This window comes from Syngnathoides biaculeatus, chromosome 8 (genome assembly GCF_019802595.1).
Source record: "Syngnathoides biaculeatus isolate LvHL_M chromosome 8, ASM1980259v1, whole genome shotgun sequence".
NCBI lineage: Eukaryota > Metazoa > Chordata > Actinopteri > Syngnathiformes > Syngnathidae > Syngnathoides > Syngnathoides biaculeatus.
In genome coordinates, this window is record NC_084647.1 from 5,274,555 (window position 1) to 5,296,361 (window position 21,807).

Consider the following 21,807-nt stretch of genomic DNA (forward strand, 5'->3'; position numbering starts at 1 on the left):
ACCATACAATTTTAAATGTAACAGTCGGGAAAGAAAATCCATGAAAAAAAAGTATCATCGTGTGTCATTTCAGTTGTCTACTTCCATCCAGGCACACCTTCTATACAGTATATTTGTACATTTTTCTTTTCAATATAGATAACATGAATACATCAACGGAACAGTTTTTAACAGCCTTGCCATTGTCAAATTTGGTTTCCACACAGAAAGAGTACAGGCTAGAAAGACCTTATAATAAAGTTTTTAGACAATTTTATGAGGTAAATGTCACCACTATCGGTGGCACAAAAACCTTAATTTATCATGATATCTGATTATATTCAGCTTGAAACAGTTCCATGCTACAAACTGGCACATTCATGACACATCTGCAGACTCACAAATTCATGGTCAACACAGACATCAAGCCACTCTTGCGGATGCTCCAAATCACAGTGGGAATTTAAACCAGCAGTAATGTAACAATGCATCGTCCTGCTGCATGGGAGATGACTCTCATATTTTCAATTATAAATCAAAAGACAAAACTAATTTGTTTTGGTTGTTTGATAAAATTACACATGAATTGTATCAGTGCAGTCTTGAGATTATTTTGGGGGGTGGGGGTGGACAGGTAAATGCCTTGATAATGCGATTATACTGTTATATCCAGACATCAATCATCCTCCATCCTGACAAGGGTTGCAGATGTGTTGTTGGAGCATGTCGTAGGATCTTTGGGCAGGAGGCAGGGTGAATCCTGAATTGGCTCCCAGACACATCCAGTACTGTTCCATATAATACCAGTCCAATGTGACTAACCAGATTAATCCACATTTTCAGTGTGTGTACACACACACACACACAATTTATATATATATATAAATAACTATTTGAACACCCTGCTATATTGCAAGTTCTCCCACTTAGAAAGGGGGTCTGAAATTTTCATCGTAAGTGCATGTGCACTGAGAGAGATAATCTAAAAAGAAAAATCTAGAAATCACAATGTATGATTTTTTTAATTTTATTTATTTGTGTGATAGAGCTGCAAATAAGTATTTGAACACCTGAGAAAATGAATATTAATATTTGGTGCAGTAGCCTTTGTTTGCAATTACAGATGTCAAACGTTTCCTGTAATTGTTCACCAGGTTTGGACACACTGCAAGAAGGACTTTGGTCCACTCCCCACACAGATCTTCTTGAGATCAGACAGGTTTCTGGGCTGTTGCTGAGAAACAAGTTTCAGCTCCCTCCAAAGATTTTCTATTGGGTTTAGGTCTGGAGACTGGCTAGGCCACGCCAGAACCTTGGTATGCTTCTTACGGAGCAACTCCTTGGTTTTCCTGGCTGTGTGCTTTGGGTCGTTGTCATGTTGAAAGACCCAGGCACGACCCATCTTCAATGCTCTGACTGAGGGAAAGAGGTCGTTCCCCAAAATCTCACAATACATGGCCGCGGTCATCCTCTCCTTAATACAGTGCAGTATTTTTATTTTTTTTGCTACATGTCAAACAAGTTACCAGTAGGCCTAGTAGATTGTCAGAAAAGTAACAAGACCCAGCATTCATGATAGACACAATGTTAAGGCTGTACGATTGGGCAATTTGTTGAAAGATGTGTTATAAAAATGTCAGCCATTGCCTTTTTTAACATGACTTTTTAGTGGATTCTTGCGAATAGATAGCTTCACACAGGTCTCTTCCCACCGTCACAGTACTTACAGGTAACTGCAGACTGTCTTTGATCACCCTGGAGTTGATCATGGGCTGAGTCTTTGCCATTCTGGTTCTTCTGCGATCTATTTTGATGGCTGTCTTCTGCCACGTGTCTGTTTTTGCTCTCCATTTTAAGCCATTAGAGATCATTTTAGCTGAACGGCCTATAATTTGTTGCACCTCTTCATAAGGTTTCCCCTCTCCAATCAAACTTTTAATCAAAGTACAGTATTCTTCTGAACAATGTGTTGAATGACCCATTTTCTCGGACTTTCAAGGAGTAACGCACGTTCAAAAGGTGTTTGGCTTCATCGTTAAATAGTGGCCACCTATTTCACACCTGTTTTTCAGAAAAATTGATGACCTCACTGATTGAATGCCACACTTTTTTTTTTTTTTAAACACACCCATTTCAACAAATTGCCCAGTTTTAAGAGTGTCTATATCATGAATGCTGGATCTTGTTGGTTTTCTGGTAATCTACAGCACCTACTGGTAACTTATTTGACATGTAGCAACAAAAACTACACTGAAAATGTGGATTAATTTGGTTGCTGAAATTGGACTACTGTTATTTTGAACACAACTGTAGAAACAAATAACCTTACGCACTCACAATCCCACCTCAGGGCAATTTAAAGTCCCCAATTAATTGCATGTTTTTGGGATATGGGACGAAACCGGAGTGCCCAGAGAAAATGCCCGCAGGCACAGGGAGAATATGCAAACTATACACAGGTGGGGCCAGACTTTGAACCCCCGTTCTCAGAATTGCAAGGCATCATCCACCGTGCTGCCAGAAAATGATTGAAAATCAATTTTAAGGGAATCTCTAATTTTAAGTGCAATCAGAGTAGTTTTCAGACTTGACTACAACTGAAACACATTACTGGTGAGTTTTTGCAGTGTACTCATTTTTGTGACGATACCACAATACTTAATCAGAATCAGCAGACTGGCATTTATTTTGTCCTGTTTTTTTTATCTCAATTTTAGTCATGTCTTCACAATGTTTTAATATTCTAGGAAAAAAAAAAGTATATATATATATATATTCCCCCCCCAACAGTACAGTCTGTACGTGGTTGCTTTTAGGTCAGTAGTTAGGCATCATGATGCTATAACAGCTATGTAGTGTTGTTAGCTAAAAGCTTGCAAAGTGTAGAAGATAAGTCACAAGATGACCCCCATTTATGAGTCTACTGAGGGCTGAATTGTTCGACCAATATGTTACTTTGCGAAACACCTGTATCTTAAAACAGATTTATTTTATTAGCAGTGACCCTAATATGGGGAAAATAAATACATTTAGAGAAGACTTACTACTTGGGTAAAGAAGTTGCTACTTGTCTTAATATTTAGTGTACAATTATTAGTGGATTAAACTGAACCTCTAGAGTAGTGAAGAGTGACGCTATTGTAACTAGCTTTGTCTTGTTAAGCATTAAAATCGGAAGCAAGAAGACTGAAACACTCCCTGTTCAAACTAAATTCTCTTTGGGTTGAAGTTGATATGGAACTTGATCACTAGTGATATTACTAATAGGCCCCTCTTTTCGTGTCAATCATGCTTTAGCTAAGAGCCTACCGGAATAAAGAAAAAAACGTGTTTTCCTTGAAATTCAGTATTGTTGAATTCCGTCATTATCTTGTCACTGAGAAAACTCTATTAATTTAAATACACAAAATACTTTGATTACAAGCGTGACAGTCAGATAACTGCTGAATGAAGCCCTGAGCTGGAATGGTTCCAAATCCTGTCCCTGTAAGATCAAATGAAATTGAACAGTTGTCAATGCTGGGTGTGATTTGGAGCGAGTCTTAAAGGTGAAGACGGATTTCTAAAGAAGTTGTAGAGCTTTGCTGGCTCCATCGTAACTACAAGGGTATCTTTTCACTGATCAAATACATGAGATCGTTACGATTTGGCAATTTCAACAGTTAACAAAAAAAAAAAAAAGATCTCCATCTGGCAATATAGATAGGCTTTCTAAAGTCTTTGAAATGTGTATATTTTGGTTTATATACATAAATGTGTGTGTGTGTAATCCATCAGCTCCCTTTTTCAATGAATGGTGTTGTGTAAACATGTTTAAAAAAAATAATAATATAAACACAAAAAGCCATGGACTAGAAATTGGGAGTGTCTTCAGAGTCCCTGCCGAAAATGCGCTCGTCTTCGCTTGTGTCGTCAGTTGAGGAACTGAGTGTACCCCTCGGCTCCCGTGACGATTACGTCCATCCAGATCCGCATGGCCTCTGCCGAGGGGGCCACCATGAAATACAAGCGGTCGTGGGTCTTCACGCAAAACGTCAAGGCGGGATTTGGGCTCTGAAGGACACGCCAAGACAAAGGGGGAGAAAAAAAAAAAAAAGGTTATTACTTGAGACCCTCTCCGCTTCCTTCCACTCCTTTGCATTTTAATCAGCTATTATATGATGATTTTGATCTTTTTTAAAACAACACATCTTCAAATATTGTGAATGAATACTGATTGATGTTTCTTGTTATCCCCACACCAAAACGCTAAAGAACAGTTTCAAGGATTACAGGAAAAAGTCACAATATTATAATAGAATTGTAGGGCATGAGAAGAAAATTATCAAGTGTGAATAAATATGTTGGGGGAGAGAAAAGCTGTTATGCCATAAGAATAAAGAGACAGAGGTAAATTTCTACTTTTGCGGAATGTCACGTGATTTCGGCAAGTTTATTAACTAGTATTGTGCAATGAATGATGTACAGCTAGTGTACGAGTACGATGTATTGAGTGGTGCATGACTCCAGAATCCAATTCAGACTACGCACCTCCCACTTTTTTATTGATTGATTTATATTTAGTTACTTATTGGCAATGCAACTCTTACCATCCAACCATCCATCATGAAATACAATGAAAAATGGGCCAACTCAAAAGACGCCATATTCTATCAAATACACATGAAATTACCTGGAAATCCTGGCTCACATTCACTTTGTCAAACACTAGTATTTCAATATGATACAGAAAACAAAAAAAAAACATTTTGGCCTTACTGCTTTTGTATAGCAATCATAAATAATAGAAGAGCTAAAATAACAAATATAAAGGTGTTTGACGTGAAATCTATGATAAATGTTGCACTTCATCTACATAAGAAAGCTGTAGAATTCTACACATATAACATTGAACTGCAGTCAGAAGAAAAGAGGAAGGGCTGAGGGAACAAAGCAGGATTAGCAGATCACATAAAACACACCGACGTGTAAATCTCAGTCATTCTCATTCACTGGCACGTTTCTAACCACGGGGACGAGTACCACTGGACAGGTATGGCGGATACATACACTAGTCAGATTCAAGTTGAAAAAGCCCCTCTAGAGGTGAGAGGAGCCCGCCAAAACAAATGTGCCAGAATAGGGAAAAAGAAAGCAAATAATGATGTGTGCGAGAACATGTCAAGTCAGAAGATAAATAACGTCAGAATTCAGAGAGCAGCATACCTTTGTGGCGCTGCGGAGGTGATCATAATAAACCTCTTCAATAGCCTGGAAGTATATCACACCCTTCAGCTTGGTCTCATGTTTGTCTTAAGGGTGGGAAAAAAGGCATATTGCTTTGATTAAAAGCTGGGAAAAAAAATCAAACTAAACACAAGGACTTTTCAGTGAGAAACAGTTGGACCTTATCTTGTACAGTGACTTACTTCCCATCTTTAAATTAAGTCCAACTCTGATGACGAGCTTGTTTGTGATGATGGATAAGAAATGACAAGCACAGCACTTTTCGCCCTCTCTTTTCCAAGCAAAGCTGCTCTTATTGTATGTTCACATTTGCCTGCCTTCTTACGCTACTCTGGTACATCATTGCACTTTGTTTCATCAGCCACTGCAGAACTGCAGTAAGGAACCAGTGGGGAACTCAACACCCCATTTTTACCTACAGGCACAAACACTCCACAGACCAACTTAAAGGAAACTAGGTAGAGATGCAGCACTTCATTTCGAGGAATAGTTTAACACAGCGCTATTATCTACTAATGACCTGTTTAGCATTCAAATAGCCTTGCATTTGCATCTCATTTGATTGAGAACAAAATAGTACATTGAAGTTAGGGGGGGGACAACCGGGAATTAACAGCACTCGCGATTTGGGCGTGTCACAAGGTGTTACAAATCGTTCAAGGTCAAGCGACGAGGGCAAATGGTGCATCTCAATCAGCCTCCTCAGAGAGCACCGCCGCGGTGCGCATTTAAACGACAGCGCAAGTCTCAGCTTCCCCCTTCAAACAAGGTGCGCTTTCATCCCGAGGACTTCAAAGGCCTGAGAGTGAAAAAGTGTCCTGTAGCTCAACGAGACCGATGTGCACGCTGCTTGTTGCTTGCACTGCACCTGAATACATGTCCAGACATCAGTCTGTGGAAAATACTGTGCCATGTTACGTTTGACAAAAATATCTTATTGAACATATCTGAAGGCCTTTAGTGCCTTGTCCTTGCCAAATGATGTGACATAAAAAAGTAACTCAACCAGAACGCTACACACTGTACAATGTGGCTTGCACTTACTGTCTGACTTAGTGAAACCAGTGTGTCTGATTATACATCCATCCATACGACTTGTCTTTCAACAGCCATATCAAATTCATCCATTTTCTTAGCCGCTTATCCTCACAAGGGTCGCGGGGAGTGCTTGGAGCCTATCCCACCTGTCAACGGGCAGGAGGGAGGGTACCCTGTGAACTCGTTGCCAGTCAATCGCAGGCCACATAGAGACAAACAGCCACACTCACAATCACACCTAGGGGCGATTTAGAGTGCCTAATTTAAGGAAACCGGACTGCCTGGAGAAAATCTAAGAAGGCACGGGAAGAACATGCAAACTCCACAGCCGGGTTCGAGATCGAACCCGGGACCTCAGAACTGTGAGGCCAACGCTTTCCAGCTGCTGTACTGTGCCACCTCTTATTTCACAATATTTATTAATTTAACCTGCTTTCTATCTCTTCAGTACCAAGGGGACAGTTATCATAAAGGCTATAACATCATTTTGCATGTGTTTGTTTTGGGAAAACATTGGAACACATTTTTGCCCCCTTTTCAGGTGACAATCCTAACTTTTTTAAAAGCTCTTTTGACACATTTGTGCAAACCAAACAAAAGAAATTATATACTGCCACCACACTGGCATATGCACTAAATATTACTCATAAAAACAATAAACTGGATGCCAAAGCTCTTTTTCAAGAGTGCGTGTTTTCTTGTACAAACATAGATTAGGGAAAGCCAATCTAATTTGAGCCCACGCAAAGTATTGCAAATGATGCCTTTACAACAATAATAAAGCTTAGTTGTGTAGTGGATATTAACAAGTCGTAATAAAAGCAGCGGCTTTTTGTGATAGTGATAGTGAAATTGTTGTTCCATTTAAGGAAGAAAACCCAACAGTAGTCACTAAAATATCATAAAAGTGACAATGGTCATCAAAAATAAAAATGTATTGAAAATTTTAAATGCTTTTCATGTTCCAAAATCTGACTCCACTGGTGCAAAAGTATAGGTGAGAACTGAAAGAGTTGTTTGATTGCTATTTCCTGAAAAGTTTCTGAAAAAAAAAAAAAAAAAAAAAAAAAAAAAAACCTAACAAAAACAAAAAAAAAACATGACACTAATTTTTGGCCAATTTTTCCAAATAATTCGACTGGACCATAAAATAAATGCCTTTCGATAACTTTATGGATTAATTAGGGTCCAATCGAGATAGATTTTTTTGAAGTCCATGCCAATTCTGATATTTTGCACAAAAATATTAAAGATAACAGAATAATTGACCGATGAGTATTAAAAACATAAAATTTTAAAAAATAGCCTTTTGGAGGTCCCATAACGCTTTGAGTAGTATAAATATCAATTACAGACAGAAGATATTACTGTTTTACAATATTGTATCCTTTAGTATTTGAGTTTTTTAACTGAGATTTGAAGTATAAATTCAGGTACTGTACATGCTCAAGAGTTAGGCCATAAATGTGTGTGGAATATTAAAGTAACATAAAGTGTTATGTTAATGACAAAACATTTATGCATGAGATCCCTGAATGATAAATCACATTTTTCTAATTTAATCTTTTCTTTGCCATTAAGTGATGACTTCAAAATAAAAACCCGAGCCACCTCTGTCAGATATCAAAACATCATCTTTGACAGTTGCATTTAGAAAAATAAAATCCCATTTTGTTTTTACATCTGCTTGAACACGAGTCTTTGTCTTATTTTGTAGTGTGTTCATGTTTAACAACATAAATAAATAAACGCTCCAAAATCGGGGGGGACACAGCGGATTTTTCTCGATTTGAAAAGGGTAATAAATTTGATTAATCTCTATGAAAGGTTATTTTAGCTAAACTGGTTAAGAAAGACAAAAAAAATAAGACAGTGTAAAATGGATTAAGATTCCATTTTTGGAGGAGTATTTATATCCAGCTGTCAGCCTCAATTTAAAAACATTCCCGCATGACTGGTTTTACACCATGTTTGTCGTATATTTTTTTCCAGCAATTACTCCTGCTAGTATTGAATGCTTGGCCAGAAAAAAAAAAAAAAATCAGGAGTGATTATGAATAATAGAGAGCGAATTAAATGGATTATGATTTTCACAGGTAACGCTTCTTACCCACATAGTACGAGAAGGTCCTTTTGAGGCGATCAAAGACAAACCACCGTTTCTTCCACGACTTGATCTTGCCTCCCATCTTGACCAGGTAGCCTTTGCACATCTTCTCAGTGAGGATGATGTGGTAGCAGGTGTCCACGCTGTGGCCAGACGTCTCAACGTGAGTGCGAAGGTCAAACTCCTCCTTCCTAATTGGCAGGTAGCGCGTCATTGGACGGGCCTTTACATATGGGGAACAGAAAGGTCAAAAGCAGGGTCATGATGAGCATGCAGAACGTCACCATCACTGAGATATGAATACATGACACTCGGTCATCATTTATCGGTCAGTTTCTTCCCTTCATAATTTATTTCAAAAAATTTTCATGTTTATTGTCATAAAGCTATCACACACTGTATGTTACCCATCATAGGCCCCGCTATAGTGACGGGGAAATCCAACATGCAGAGTTTCTCTGACAGCTCTTTAACTTCCATGATATAAATATCACAGCTAAAAACTGTCAACTGCTCAGAGTGATAATGACAAATACTCATTGGTTGCTGAAGTCATTCAAAACCAGGCTGATTTGATGCATGTAATGCAGGTTGAGGGTTTTTTTTTTAATATTGGCCCAATGAACAGCAAGTTTAAAATTCTGTTAAATTGGGAATACCTTGGTTTAGCATAAAAAAAATCCCCTCTGGGGTTCAATAAAGGATGAATTTATTTTACGAGCACCCACTAATGTGGAAAACACCATATGTTGTCATTTCTGAAGAAGAAGCGACACAAAACATCAACCAGCAGAGACTTCAATCCAGAAACTTTCAGAAGCCCATGTACGTAAAATTCTGCTATAGTATGCAAGAGGGCAATTTCACAGCACACATTTCCAATTTCGCCTCCTTTTACTGACCTGACAGAAGTTCTTGGCTCTCATCTTGACTTCCTTCTCCACCAGCTGCTGTCGGTGGAGAGTTTCATCCTGCAGTCTTTTCTCTGCTTCTTCCCTCCTTTTCCGCTCATCCTCCAGCATCTGATGGCGTGCGAAGCTCTCCTGTTCCTGTCGGAGAGCTCTTCCATTTCATATTTTTGACAAGTGTACATGTTAATACATCAATTTTTTGTTCACCCTGCAGGTCATTGGGATTGTGAAATGTCTATTACAGTATCTAAATATAAGCTCTTCATTCAGACAGGATTTTTAGAATTGCACTAGAACCTTCGAGGCAGAGTGATGAAATCAGGCCAATGAAAATGAATGAAAGGACTTCATTATAGTATTGAATTGTTCTATATTCCATCATTGATCGCATCACTGCAAAAAGTCATCAGTCACCTAAATCTGATTCTTACTGGTGCGTACAACATCTCATAACTCCACTGCCAGAATGATACTTACACGAAATTCAATAAGTCTGGCTTTCTCCATCTGTGCCTCCTTCAGCATTTTCTCCATCTCTTCAATCTTCAGCGAGTCTGCTCCTCCGACACTCATTTTTAAAACAAAAAAAGAATCTGTATTTAAATATATTCAGTGATATTTGTGTTTGTACGTAGTGATGAGCAACTCTCTTCAAATGTCCTTGGAAATAATGTTAAAAAAACGTGGTATTTAGTATGGTGAATAAAATGTTCTTGTTTGTATATGAGAAACCGCATTTTAACTCGGACCTGTTCATTTCAAAATGATGCAGCACGAGGTTGGAAATACTGTGTGTACATTTTAATGTCATGACAGAGTGAAACATTTAACATAGCTAGACATTTTGAATGACTTGGACTTTGATGAATCTTCTTCTTTTCCTTTTGGCTTGTCCTGATAGGGGTCACCACAGCGTGTCATCTTTTTCCATCTAATACTTATCTTGTACATCTTCCTCTCTAACCCCAACTGCTCTCATGTCCTCCCTCACAATATCCACCTTTTCTTTGGTTTTCCTCTCGCTCTTTTGCCTGGCAGCTCCATCCTCAGTACCCTTCTACCAATATACTCACTCTCTCGCCTCTGAACATGTCCAAACAATCTAAGTCTGCTCTCTCTAACCTTGTCTCCAAAGCATCCAACTTTGGCTGTCCCTCTAATGAGCTCATTTCTAATCCTATCCAACCTGTTCACTCTAAGCGAGAACCTCAGCATCTTCATTTCTACTACCTCCAGTTCTGCTTCCTGTTTCTTCAGTGCCACCGTCTCTAATCCGTACATCATGGTCGACCTCACCACTGTTTTGTAAACTTTGCCCTTCATCCTAGCAGACACTCTTCTGTCACATAGAACGTTTCTTCACTTCCTTACCACATTCTCCATTGCTCTGTATTGTTGACCCAAAATATTTGAAGTCGTCCACCCTCGCGATCTCTTCTCCCTGGAGCTACACTCTTCCTCCTTCGCCCCTCACATTCATGCACATATATTCGTTTTTACTTCGGCTAATCTTCATTCTGCTCCTTTCCAGTGCGTGCCTCCATCTTTCTAATATTTCCTGCTTTCACTGCAGATCACAATATCATCTGCGAACATCATAGTCCAAGGGGATTCCAGTCTAACCTCATCTGCCAGCCTATCCATAACTACCGCAAACTGGAAGGGGCTCAGCACGCATCCCAGATACTGTCCCACCTCCATCTTAAATTCTTCTGACACACATACGGCACATCTCACCACTGTTCTTCTGCCCTCATACATGTCCTGTACTATTTTCCACCACCACACCAGACTTGCACATGCAGTACTACAGTTCCTCTCTTGGTACTCGGTCCTAGGCTTTCTCTAGGTCTACAAAGACACACTGTAGTTCCTTCCGACCTTCTCTTTACTTTTCAATGAGCATATTTGTTTGGCACAGTTTTTATGCCGGATGCCCTTCCTGACGCAACCCCTCTTGGGGAGCGACGCAACCCCTCTTAGGGAGAATTTGATGAATACTTTTGTTAGTATCCTGTATGAGACCGTGGGTTGAATGCGTAAAAAAAATGGATTACAATAAGGGCTAATACTGACTGAATGGAAACATGCAAGTTTCCTGTTTATCTTGGCTCTCTGTCTCCAACGTACACTTTTAATTAGTGCATGAATGCCATTAAAATGATTCTAAATATTTTACCAATACACTTTTGTGTCTTGTGAGCTCCAAGCAACCAGTGAACAATGGGTTCGACTGAGAGCACCCCGCAGTGAACACTTTTGTAGAACAGCACCAACAGATGGTTCCCAAATTAAAATGTGCAGATAAAGTCTTTAACTGTTGTGGAGGAGTTTGAGAAATTGTGCCTGTGGGTGCTTTAGTCTGTGTGCCCGACTGAATTCTTCATAAAATGGCTAAATGGGATTATTCAGAATCGTAGGCGCTACGCTCATTACAATATTCATAAATCTGGTCGTGTAGCACTCCCTAGTAGGGAGGTGTATTTTGATGGTATTTAGTAGGAAGCCACATATTATATTAGATCTATTGTTCCACCCCTTAGCCATAATTTGCTGACAAATGTATCTATTTGTAGATTTTTTAACCCATATTTTGTAACATTATTTGCTGGGAAATACACCTATTTGCTGTTTTTTTATTTTTTTGCTCCTTCAGAATGCCCTAAAATGCAACAAGATAAAGCCACAAAGCACCCCTCTGATAGAAAAGCAATCCTACTTTTCCATTCAAATGAGCTGTGGCATATTGGTGACAAGATGCTGTGTTGAAGTGACAACACAACTGAGAGACCAGTTTTGTATTTTTGATTCCTGGAGGCAAAAGAAGTTACAAGAGAGCTATTCGTACATGCGTGGGTGCTTTTTTGTTCAGACTAATTAATCTGTAAACAGTTTATTTTTAAGGGTAATTTCATAATTTGACTTCGAGTTTTGATATTACAGTAAAGTGTTTTGGGATCATAGTTCATATTTATACAGAGATCTCATCTGATGTGCATCCCACATCCAAGACGCACAAAAATGAGCTGGGACGCATAAAGCATGGTGAATCGACACTTGCAGATGCATAGCAATGCTGACCCTCATAGTCTATTTGTGTGTGTTGCTGAGCTGTTTCAGCAAATCATCACCACTAAACGTACGTGTGCTATCTTTGTGCTAGCCAGTGGTCAATCAGAAGAAGAGTAGGGCAGATTATCATTCCATAAATACAACAGTTAGTCTTGGCCTCACGGTTCTGAGGACCGGGTATCAAATCACAGACCCCTGTGTGGAGGAGTTTTTATGTTCTCCCCGTGCCTGCGTTGGTTTTCTCCAGGCACTCCGGTTTCCCCCCCACATCCCAAAAACATGCATTGACTGGACACTCAAATCAGGGGTCACAAACGCGACGCCAAAGGGCGCATGGTTGCCCGCAAGGATCACTTAAGTTACCCATGAGGCACAGATCACAAATTATTTATATTATCATGATTATTATTATTATTTGAGCCCTACATTTTGAATTTGACCTGGTTAAACAAATGACATTTTTAAAATTACGTTGTATAATATAAAGTATTTATATATTTGGAAAGTATGAGTTTTTGCTGCAAACGAGTCATGCTGCCCTTCATACGATCGGTGCTCACGAAGTAGCTCTTGGCCTCAAAAAGGTTGGAGACTCCTGCTCTACACTGCCCCTAGGTGTGATTGTGAGTGCGACTGTTGTCTGTCTCGATGTGGCCTCCGGTTGGCTGGGAACCAGTTCAGGGTGTATCCTGCCTCCTGCCCGATGATAGCTTGGATTGGCTCGAGCACTGCGGCAACCTCTTTGAGGATAAATGGCTCAGAAAATGGATGGATGGTTGGATGGGTGGATAAATTTAATTTTGTCATAAAAGTAGGCACACCGCACACGAAAGTAGCAAGCCGCTGGAGGAACAGTTTTGGCACCCTAGATACACACAAGTGGCAAAGTCAACTATTCATTCATGGTTAAAGTACTCCAGCAGAGAATCTGCCATATTTCTTTTAACAAGACTCACCCTATCTATGTATCTGTGTCCGAGTTCACCTCCACGACAACTGAAATTTGTGAAATAGAAATACCTTAAGCATATTTTCGTTGCATTTAGGGCACTTAAACTTTTAGACAGCCCTGTAAAAAACTTAAAACAATGTAAACGTATATAAGGACATAATAATAAAATATATTGAGAGAGAGTGCACCAGCAATGGATAATGTGAAAATATTGTACAAGCAGTATAAAAGAAGTACAAAAATATAAAAAGTAACAACTGCAATATTACAGTATTGTAAAGCAAGAACTATGATACTGTGGAAGATTACGGTATTGGTATTCCGTGATGATATACACCAATTTCTCAGGCCTCATCAACAAGTCTTCTTGAAGCCTAGATTGCTGTGTCAGTACTACCCATTCATTTTCTGTAGTGCTTATCCTCGCTAGTGTCACAGGCGTGCTGGAGCATATCCCAGCATTCTTCGGGTAGAGGTGGAGTACAACCTGAATCTGTCGCCAGCCAATCGCAAGGCACATACTCACATTCATACCTATGTATGTGCAATTTAGCATCTTTGATTAAGCTACCATGCATGTTTTTGGGATGTGGGAAAAAAACGCAGTCCCTGAAGAAAACCACGCATGGACGGGGAGAACATGCAAACTCCACACAGAGGAAGCTGCATTTGAACCCAGGTCCTCAGAACTGGATTTGTAATCCAAATATTGTTGAAACAGATTACACAAATCTGGGGAGGCCATATTTGAACCCAGGTCCTTAGAATTGTGAGTAAGACAACCTAACCAATCGTCCACTGTTCCACCTACTACATGAAAATACTTTTCCCAATTTTAGTTTCAGATAAGTCATTCATTTTCATTTAATCTTGTTCAAAAACTATCATTCGCAAGAAGGCAAGCATGCCGACTCGGTGATGAGATAAGTTGTTTAAGTCATGATATCAAGGTAAGGTGGAGTTAATTTTGTATTCTTAATAATTTCAGCAACCTGCTTCTTGAAGTTAAGGTTTTATCTGATTTCTGGTTTCTGACTGCAGACACGTCAGAGGACTCCCGACGTGACACTGGGTGGTGCATTTGAATGAAGATCTTGGATTTGTTGTTGGCTTTGAGATTTTTGATCGATTATCGTTTTTCATGTCTTATATACAGAATTGTATGGTTTCATATGGTATTCAAACCTGTGCAAACCGTTATTAAAATAGGGTTTCTTGTGAAAGCTGTAACCAATTATTCATGTTTATATAATTTCTTATGGTAAAATTGTCCTCAATTTATAAGACCTATTCAAGAACTGATGACATCCATTTGTAAAATGAGGAGTCACTGTACCTGGATAAATTATCTGGTGAGCAGGCAGAGTTGTTCCCTGTGGACACACAAGTGTCCATACTGTCAGAGCTCTCCAGACTCAGCGTGTCGTAAGGCTGCTCTCCAGCTGATCCTGGATGGTGGTGTAGGATGGAGTGCTGCACCAGAGGAGGGGGGCCAGTAGACCTGTGACTCAGACTGGGACTGTAGGAAATTGCTGGGGAGTAGGCGGCCGTGGAGTTGATGAGTTGAGGCTGCAAGCTATGGAGCGCCTCCCACTGGTACTGAGCTTCTGCCGCTGCTTTCTGCTTTAGCTCAGCCAGACGACGTCGTTGCTCTTCAATCACCTGTTGACCTGAAGAATGTAAGATCTAAATGGGGTGTTTTTCCAGTTTAGAAAATTGTGAATAGACCAGCACAAACGTTAAAGTGCACACTTCATATCATGCTGCTGTGAATTTGGTGCTACACAACTGGAAGAGGCCCAATGGCACTTAACCCTTCAAGATTTTCAACGTGGATGATTTGCTCACCACCAAAGAAAACCATGAAGCAGAGAAATATAGTCAGGAAAGAAGATGAAAAATCATTTTTGATAGTTAATCACACACCAGGGGCAGAAAAGACTGAATGTCAAATGGATAAAGTAACACCCACTGACAGTCTAGTTATGGTTAACATTCCTATCGACGAATAAGTAACACGATAGTTGCTTTGAGGTCACACAGTTTCAAAGGCTACCTGCTGATCTTCCTTCAGTGCGTGGCTGATTGGATGTCTGGGGTTCTGAAGACCGCAGACAAAGAGAGACAGATGTAAAGAATCTGTATATCCTACTGTATAGTGGATATAAAAAAAAATCAACAAACCTCTGTTGAAACGCAGGTTTTGTGATATAACAAGAGACCAAGGGAAATTATTTCAAAAGGTTTTCTCTTATCTCTTACCTGTACAGATTCATTGAATGAAGAAACAAAACATTTTTCTGAGTGAGAAAGTATGAATGGTTTTACAAATCTGCACACCCTCATAACTGAGATGTAGATATGTTGAGAATAAACCAATCACATTCAAACTCATACTAAATGGTAGTGAGTAAACACCTGGTAACATTGTAAGAACCCTTGATGAGAAATGTCAGGAAATGGCAACTAGAAGAGCTGAAATTTAGTTGCAGTTGATCAAAGATTGCATCATGTGTGCTTGACTCTCATTCACATTCATTATTTCAGTTGTTTCAATTGCCAATTTCCTACTTTTCAATAGGACCGCAATTTAAAATGTTTTGTCTTGGAATAATTGTTTTATATCACAAAAAAATGGCATTTGAACACAGGTGTAGAGATAATTTTATATCCACTGTACAGTACATGCACCAGTGTAAATGGTGTCAAACTGCACTGTATTAATAAGAAACTGGCTCACAGTAGACATGAATAGCACAACCAACAACTTGATTTATCACCAAGCGTTATGTGATCAATAATCATGATGAATTGTTTCATGTGAAGACAATACACACAATAAAATATTTTGGTGTATTTCAGCACTGTAGTTTTTTCTGCTCAAATTAATTCCTTTATTTGCATCATGTTTTTTCTTACTTAGACCTGCAACACGTTTAAAAATTGTATCACACAAATCTTGCCACTAACAATACATACTTGCACAATATCAGGTGCCAATGGGTAAAAAGTACAGGCAGCCATTACACTACAACTACAAAAGCAACTGTAACTACTGTATGTATACAAGTTAAATAAAAAAAATCTTATGAGTGAATCTTAATTTCTCTGTAAAGTAACAAATGGAAATTTCGGATTTCAAGCATTGGATTGCATTAAATGGCAAAAGTACACAAAATCCTGAGTGAAGAATTCAACATCCTTGTAGCACCCAATTTCTCATGAATGTATCAGAAAAGAAACATGACATGCACAGTATATTTGTACCTTTTTGCTGCAGAGCAAGTTGCCTTTTGGTCTCAATGCTTTGCAAGGTGGCAGCCAGGTTCCTGGGCAGGCTGCTTGAGCTTTTAGCGGTTAGAAGAGGGGTCTGAAAAGTAAGACGAAGCATGAAATACGTTCAGATTGTCCGGCATGAGGGAGAAGTGAGACCATTACTATTGAAGACATTCCTCCATGGAAAAGACAAACCTACTTTCGAGCTTGTGTTCCGGCCCATTGTTGCTGCTCCCTCCTGGAGAGTAGATCCAGACTTAGGTAGATGAGACTGTCCTGGATCACTGTCAAGCTTGGAGCGGAACACCTGAAAATGGAGCACAAAAGTGGATAAGGAGTTGTAATATGGCAGGTTGAAGATATTGTAACGTATTGGGAATCCACTTTAATGGTTGAGATGTGGTTAAATAAAACAATGGAGACATCCATCCATCCATTTTCTGAGCCCCTTATCTTTACGAGGGTCACGGGAGTGCTGGAGCCAATCCCAACTGTCATTGGGCACTAGGGAGGGTAAACCCTGAACTGGTTGCCAGCCATTCGCAGGGAACATGGAGACGACAGTCCTACTCACATTCACACCCAGGGGCAATTTAGAGTCTACAATTATTGCCTGTTTTCGGGATATGGGAGGAAAAGGGAGTGCGTGGAGAAAACCCACGCAGGCACGGGGAGAACATGGAAACTCCACACAGGTGGGCCCTGAATTTGAACCACAGTCCTTAGAACTGTGAGGCCAACACTTTACATCTGTGCCACCGTGCTGCCACAATGGAGACAATGAATTCATATTATAGAATCTGCAACTATGTTTTATCATCAAAGAAGCCTGCTGACAAGACTCTGTGTTTTAACAAATGGCACTATGATGCTGCAATCACATACTGCTGAAGTGAACTGTAGTAGCAAAAAAAGAGGAACACCTTGATGGAACTTGACATTTTACTTAACGCTGGTGTAAGCAATGTGATATCAAAAGCTTTTTATCACATGAGTGGCAGTTTTTTGCTTGGTATAATTTTGAGATGCAGCATGAGTGGGTGAAATGCAGCATGACTTAGCATATGACACCAAGGGCTTTATTTTCTTTGGCAGTGCATCTGTGGCGGGGCATGAATGCCGGTGGATCTTGATTTTAGTGGAGACGCAAGGCTAGCTGCGAGTTGTCAATTTGGCAGACCATTCTGCGTCAAGCTGGCACTTCTAGGGGAGGCTTGCAGAGTCTGATTTGGATGTCAGAGAGTCAATCTAAATTTACACCTGCTCAGAGCATGTCTAAGTCATGCTGCAATGCATAAAAATACTGCACAAAGAAAATTTAGTTGAATTTACGTAATTTGGGAGCTCATCCACAGATCGCAGCGATTACGCATCATTCTCTTCTGTAGAAATCTCTCCGTCAAGACTGTTACTCCCCTACAATAAAGGGGATGACAGGAGTCGCTTATATTGGTGGCGAATTAAGTTGGCTCTCAACACAGTCACAGTGGTGCAGCACAACCACCATCAGATTGGCTAGGGGCCTCTGGTCTACGAAACCAACCCACCACGGATACACAGTTGAGGTGCCCACCGAGCCGGATTCACACCAGTTATGAAAATTGGGCCCTCAGTGTTTTACGAAGAAATTAATTGGCTGAAAACAGAAAGCTGCAAGAAAGGACAGGATGAAAGGAAAAGAGAAAAAAGACCCCTCTACCTGCAGTGCGGGCCTATGGCCTGACAGCGACTTGGCTGGCAGAAGGGGAGACCAGAGCTGGCTGGAACCCGCCAACAGCTCCTGGTACCATTGTTCTAAATCTAGTTTGGGTAATTGAGGCCTTCTGCTCTCTGACTGATATTGCAGAGCCCACCGAGCAGCAGAAGCAGAAAGTGGCAATTGCAGCATAAAAAAAGACAAGCAAAATGAAGAGAAAACAAAACAGAGATTAGAAAGAGTTTTAAAATAAAACAGTAACGAGGAGAGTTAAGACATTTTGTTTTCTACTTTGAAATTCAACAGATTGTTCCAATCAACTGTGGTATGCTTTATGCCCTCCAGCTGCTATATCCCTGTTCTACATTTCTGTGTATTAATTCTACATGTCTACTGCATTGGCCCAGTTTCTCACAGTAGCATTAACATGTTCATCCTGTTCTGTTTTACTTAATCTTTCTTTTAATGTATCTCCCCTGCAGTTTGAATTAAGAGGTGGTATCCCTCCTCGAGCAGAATCGTTCATTGGGATTTTCTTAGAATATTCAGCAGAACATAAAAGACAAAGATTAAAAAATCAAAATGGACTCCACCTGCACATTAGTTCTTCAGACTAATCATTCACCCAGCCATCAATTTTCTCAGCCGCTTATCCCCACAAGGGTCGCAGGAGTGCTGGAGCCTATCCCAGCTGTCAACGGGCAAGAGGCAGGGTAAGCCCTTAACTGGTTGCCAGCCAATCACAGGCACATGGAGACAATCAGCCGCACTCACAATCATACCTAGGGGCAATTTAGAGTGTCCAATTAATGTTGCATGTTTTGGGGATTTTGGAGGAAACCGCAGTGCCCGGAAAAAACCCACGCAGGCACAGGGAGAACATGCAAACTCCACACAGGGAGGGCTAGGATTGAACCCAGGTCCAGAGAACTGTGAGGCCAACGCTTTCCATTTGTGCCACGATGCTGCCCAAATCAGCAAAGACAAAAATAAATAAAACTATATGATGGTAACTTAACATTATCACAAATTCTGCAAATTTTGAACATAAAATGGACTGCAAGGTATAACTAGTCCAGATCATTCACTAGCAATCACCACAATCATATCAAACCGAAAAAAACGATTTACAACTGAATTCTGGAACATCAGAATAATTACAACCTCATGAATGTGGCATGCATTGTCAAGTCATTTTGCCCAACGGAGTTTCTATAATGAATGCAGCAGTGGAGACGTAAAGGCTCTGGCTCACTACCTTTTGAAAATAACAACAATACGTGGCTTCAGCTTTGATGGAACACAAAGGATGAGCTCTGCTAAATCACATTGCAAAATGTCGCAATGGGCCTTGTTAGACATTAACAAGTCTGATAATATTCCAAAACACCTACAGTGAGGAAAGTAAGTATTGAACACCCTGCAATTTTCCTGCCATGTTCAGCAAAGTTTTTAAACTCATACATTGTGATTTCCGGATTTCTTTGTTTAGAATGTCTCTCACAGTGGACATGGACCTAAGATGAAAATTTCAGACCCCTCCATGATTTCATCGTATATATAATATTTTCTAAGTAACATTTGCACCGTTAATATTTATCAACAGAAAATGAGAACGTGATGCCAGATAGGTTAAGAAAAAAGGCAGACTGACATATATAATGTGCCAGAAACAATGAAGCGAGAGGGAATTGCACATTTAGAGTTTATGTCAGGAGGAAAAGGGGAAGGACAGCACACACCTCCAAAGGGAAAGACAAGTGGGAGCTGGGAGGTGAGGTGGGGCAGGAAAAGGTGGTATCTATGGCCCCAGACTGCAGAGGATGGCGAAGAGGAGAGGTAGGGGAGGACTCCACCTTTGGCATCCCATACATTGGAGTCAACTGGTTCACACGCTCCTTCCCAAACACAAGCACATACACCAGGAGAAAGACAGAAGAAGAAGAGAAACATCAGCAGACAAATTAGCAAAACGGGCCCCACAGGGGGAAAATGCATGAAACGTACTTGTACATCACAACAAATACTCAAATACAGTTAGTGTGAAAGAATCCACTTTAAAAACACCATTAAAAGCAAAGCTGCTTCAGGGTCTTTTGTCTCCATTCAAATGTTTAAATTTTCAGATCCAGACGTAGCTGAAACAAACACGAGATTGGCATTGTAGAGCATAAAAAAAAACATGTTTAAAGAGGCTCAGATGTTTTGATTTAACAAGCCAATTCATACATTTCAAGGCAAATTTGTTATTTTACAAGAATATACATTCTTGCAAATGGCCAAAAATAGTACGAGATTGGGGTCATGATCTGAATAAAAAAATAGGACAAGCAAAATATAACTATCATATTTTAATCAGTCATTTATTATTATTATTATTTTTACATATTTTGTGTTTTACTAATTGTATTATAAATAAAGATTATAGTTACCTCATTTTAAATGCCACAAACTGTTGTAATTAAATTTATCACAAAAACATTATGTACAAGCAGAAAGAGGCGTCTCCATTCTAGCAGTGTACAGTAGTTTAATTAGCAGCTGACCAGCAGAGGGAGCAACATGACATGGGAATATACAGTTAGGAGCAAGTAGGAGCAAACTAACTGCGCACACAGGAGAGGAGACCAGGGGTCAATGGTACAGCTTCACCAAAGAACAGCGGGGTCAGATGGCCTTAATGGATTCAAGTTACCCACTGCTGTACATTTTAAAGACATCAGATGCCTTCATTTACTCCTGATCACCAGCCAGCAACAGTTAAGACTGAAAACAAGTTAGTTAAATCTAACTGATGATGTCAGCAGCTACTAGTTTCTTGAGCCAATGTGTCTGAAGGCAACTTTCTGCCAAAGATAGTAGTTGTGGATCATTGGTAACATCAGAACTAAGGACATTGGATTCAGAAAAGAAAAGCGTGAACTTCAATGTTTTATCATGATGATTACAGATAACTGAAACATTAGTTGAAATCATCATCCTCGATTCATCCATTTTCTATCCCACCTTTCCTGTTCAGGATCAGAACAGGAGCCAATTCATTTAGAACACAAGGCATAATATATCCTGGACTGTCACCGCTGTTTAAACACAAAGAAAAAGCACTAGTGTTAGAATTTATGCCACTGAAACAGTCTTTGTGTCTTTTGATAATTGTCTCTGTGCTTTTTTTTTTTTATCTTCAACACAGCAGACTACAAGATGCCTACCAGTAATATATTTTCATTGTTCCGGTGACAGTAACACTATTCTATTCTATTCGATTCCCACTTATTGAGAGTCTTTGATAGGTGCTGGAGACTGTTGGAGAATGAATGTGTCAAAGTTAAAGCTCAAGGCAATGAAAAGTGAGTTTTTATTGGACATACAGAAAAGTTGTTGTTTTCATCATTTATGTTCAATTGCAAAACAATGGGAGTCAGACTGTGAACAGGACATTCATGATGCAGAGAATGATGAGCGAGTGGAAGCTTCACCCAAGGGTTGATGGGTTACCTCTGTTGAGCTGCTGGAGTGCTACTGACAGAGAGGGAAAGGCTGTATGTAAGCG

At 39.8% G+C, this 21,807-nt stretch overlaps 1 protein-coding gene across 11 annotated transcripts in view; it reads right to left on the reverse strand.

The window, feature by feature from the left end:
- Positions 1-74: 74 nt before the first annotated feature.
- The window catches only part of phldb1b (pleckstrin homology-like domain, family B, member 1b), a 121,948-nt gene continuing 100,215 nt past the window's right edge, over positions 75-21,807 (reverse strand). For 8 of the 11 annotated variants that reach the window (XM_061827481.1, XM_061827480.1, XM_061827479.1 and 5 more), the window contains 10 exons: positions 20,000-20,155; positions 16,761-16,868; positions 16,553-16,655; positions 15,342-15,386; positions 14,622-14,955; positions 9,739-9,829; positions 9,253-9,399; positions 8,354-8,573; positions 5,185-5,270; positions 75-4,032 (listed from right to left, as the gene is read on the reverse strand). In XM_061827481.1, coding sequence (XP_061683465.1) covers positions 3,892-4,032; positions 5,185-5,270; positions 8,354-8,573; positions 9,253-9,399; positions 9,739-9,829; positions 14,622-14,955; positions 15,342-15,386; positions 16,553-16,655; positions 16,761-16,868; positions 20,000-20,155 — 1,431 coding nt within the window. In that variant the 3' untranslated portion in view covers positions 75-3,891. The other 3 variants (XM_061827482.1, XM_061827477.1, XM_061827485.1) reach the window with 3 other exon arrangements.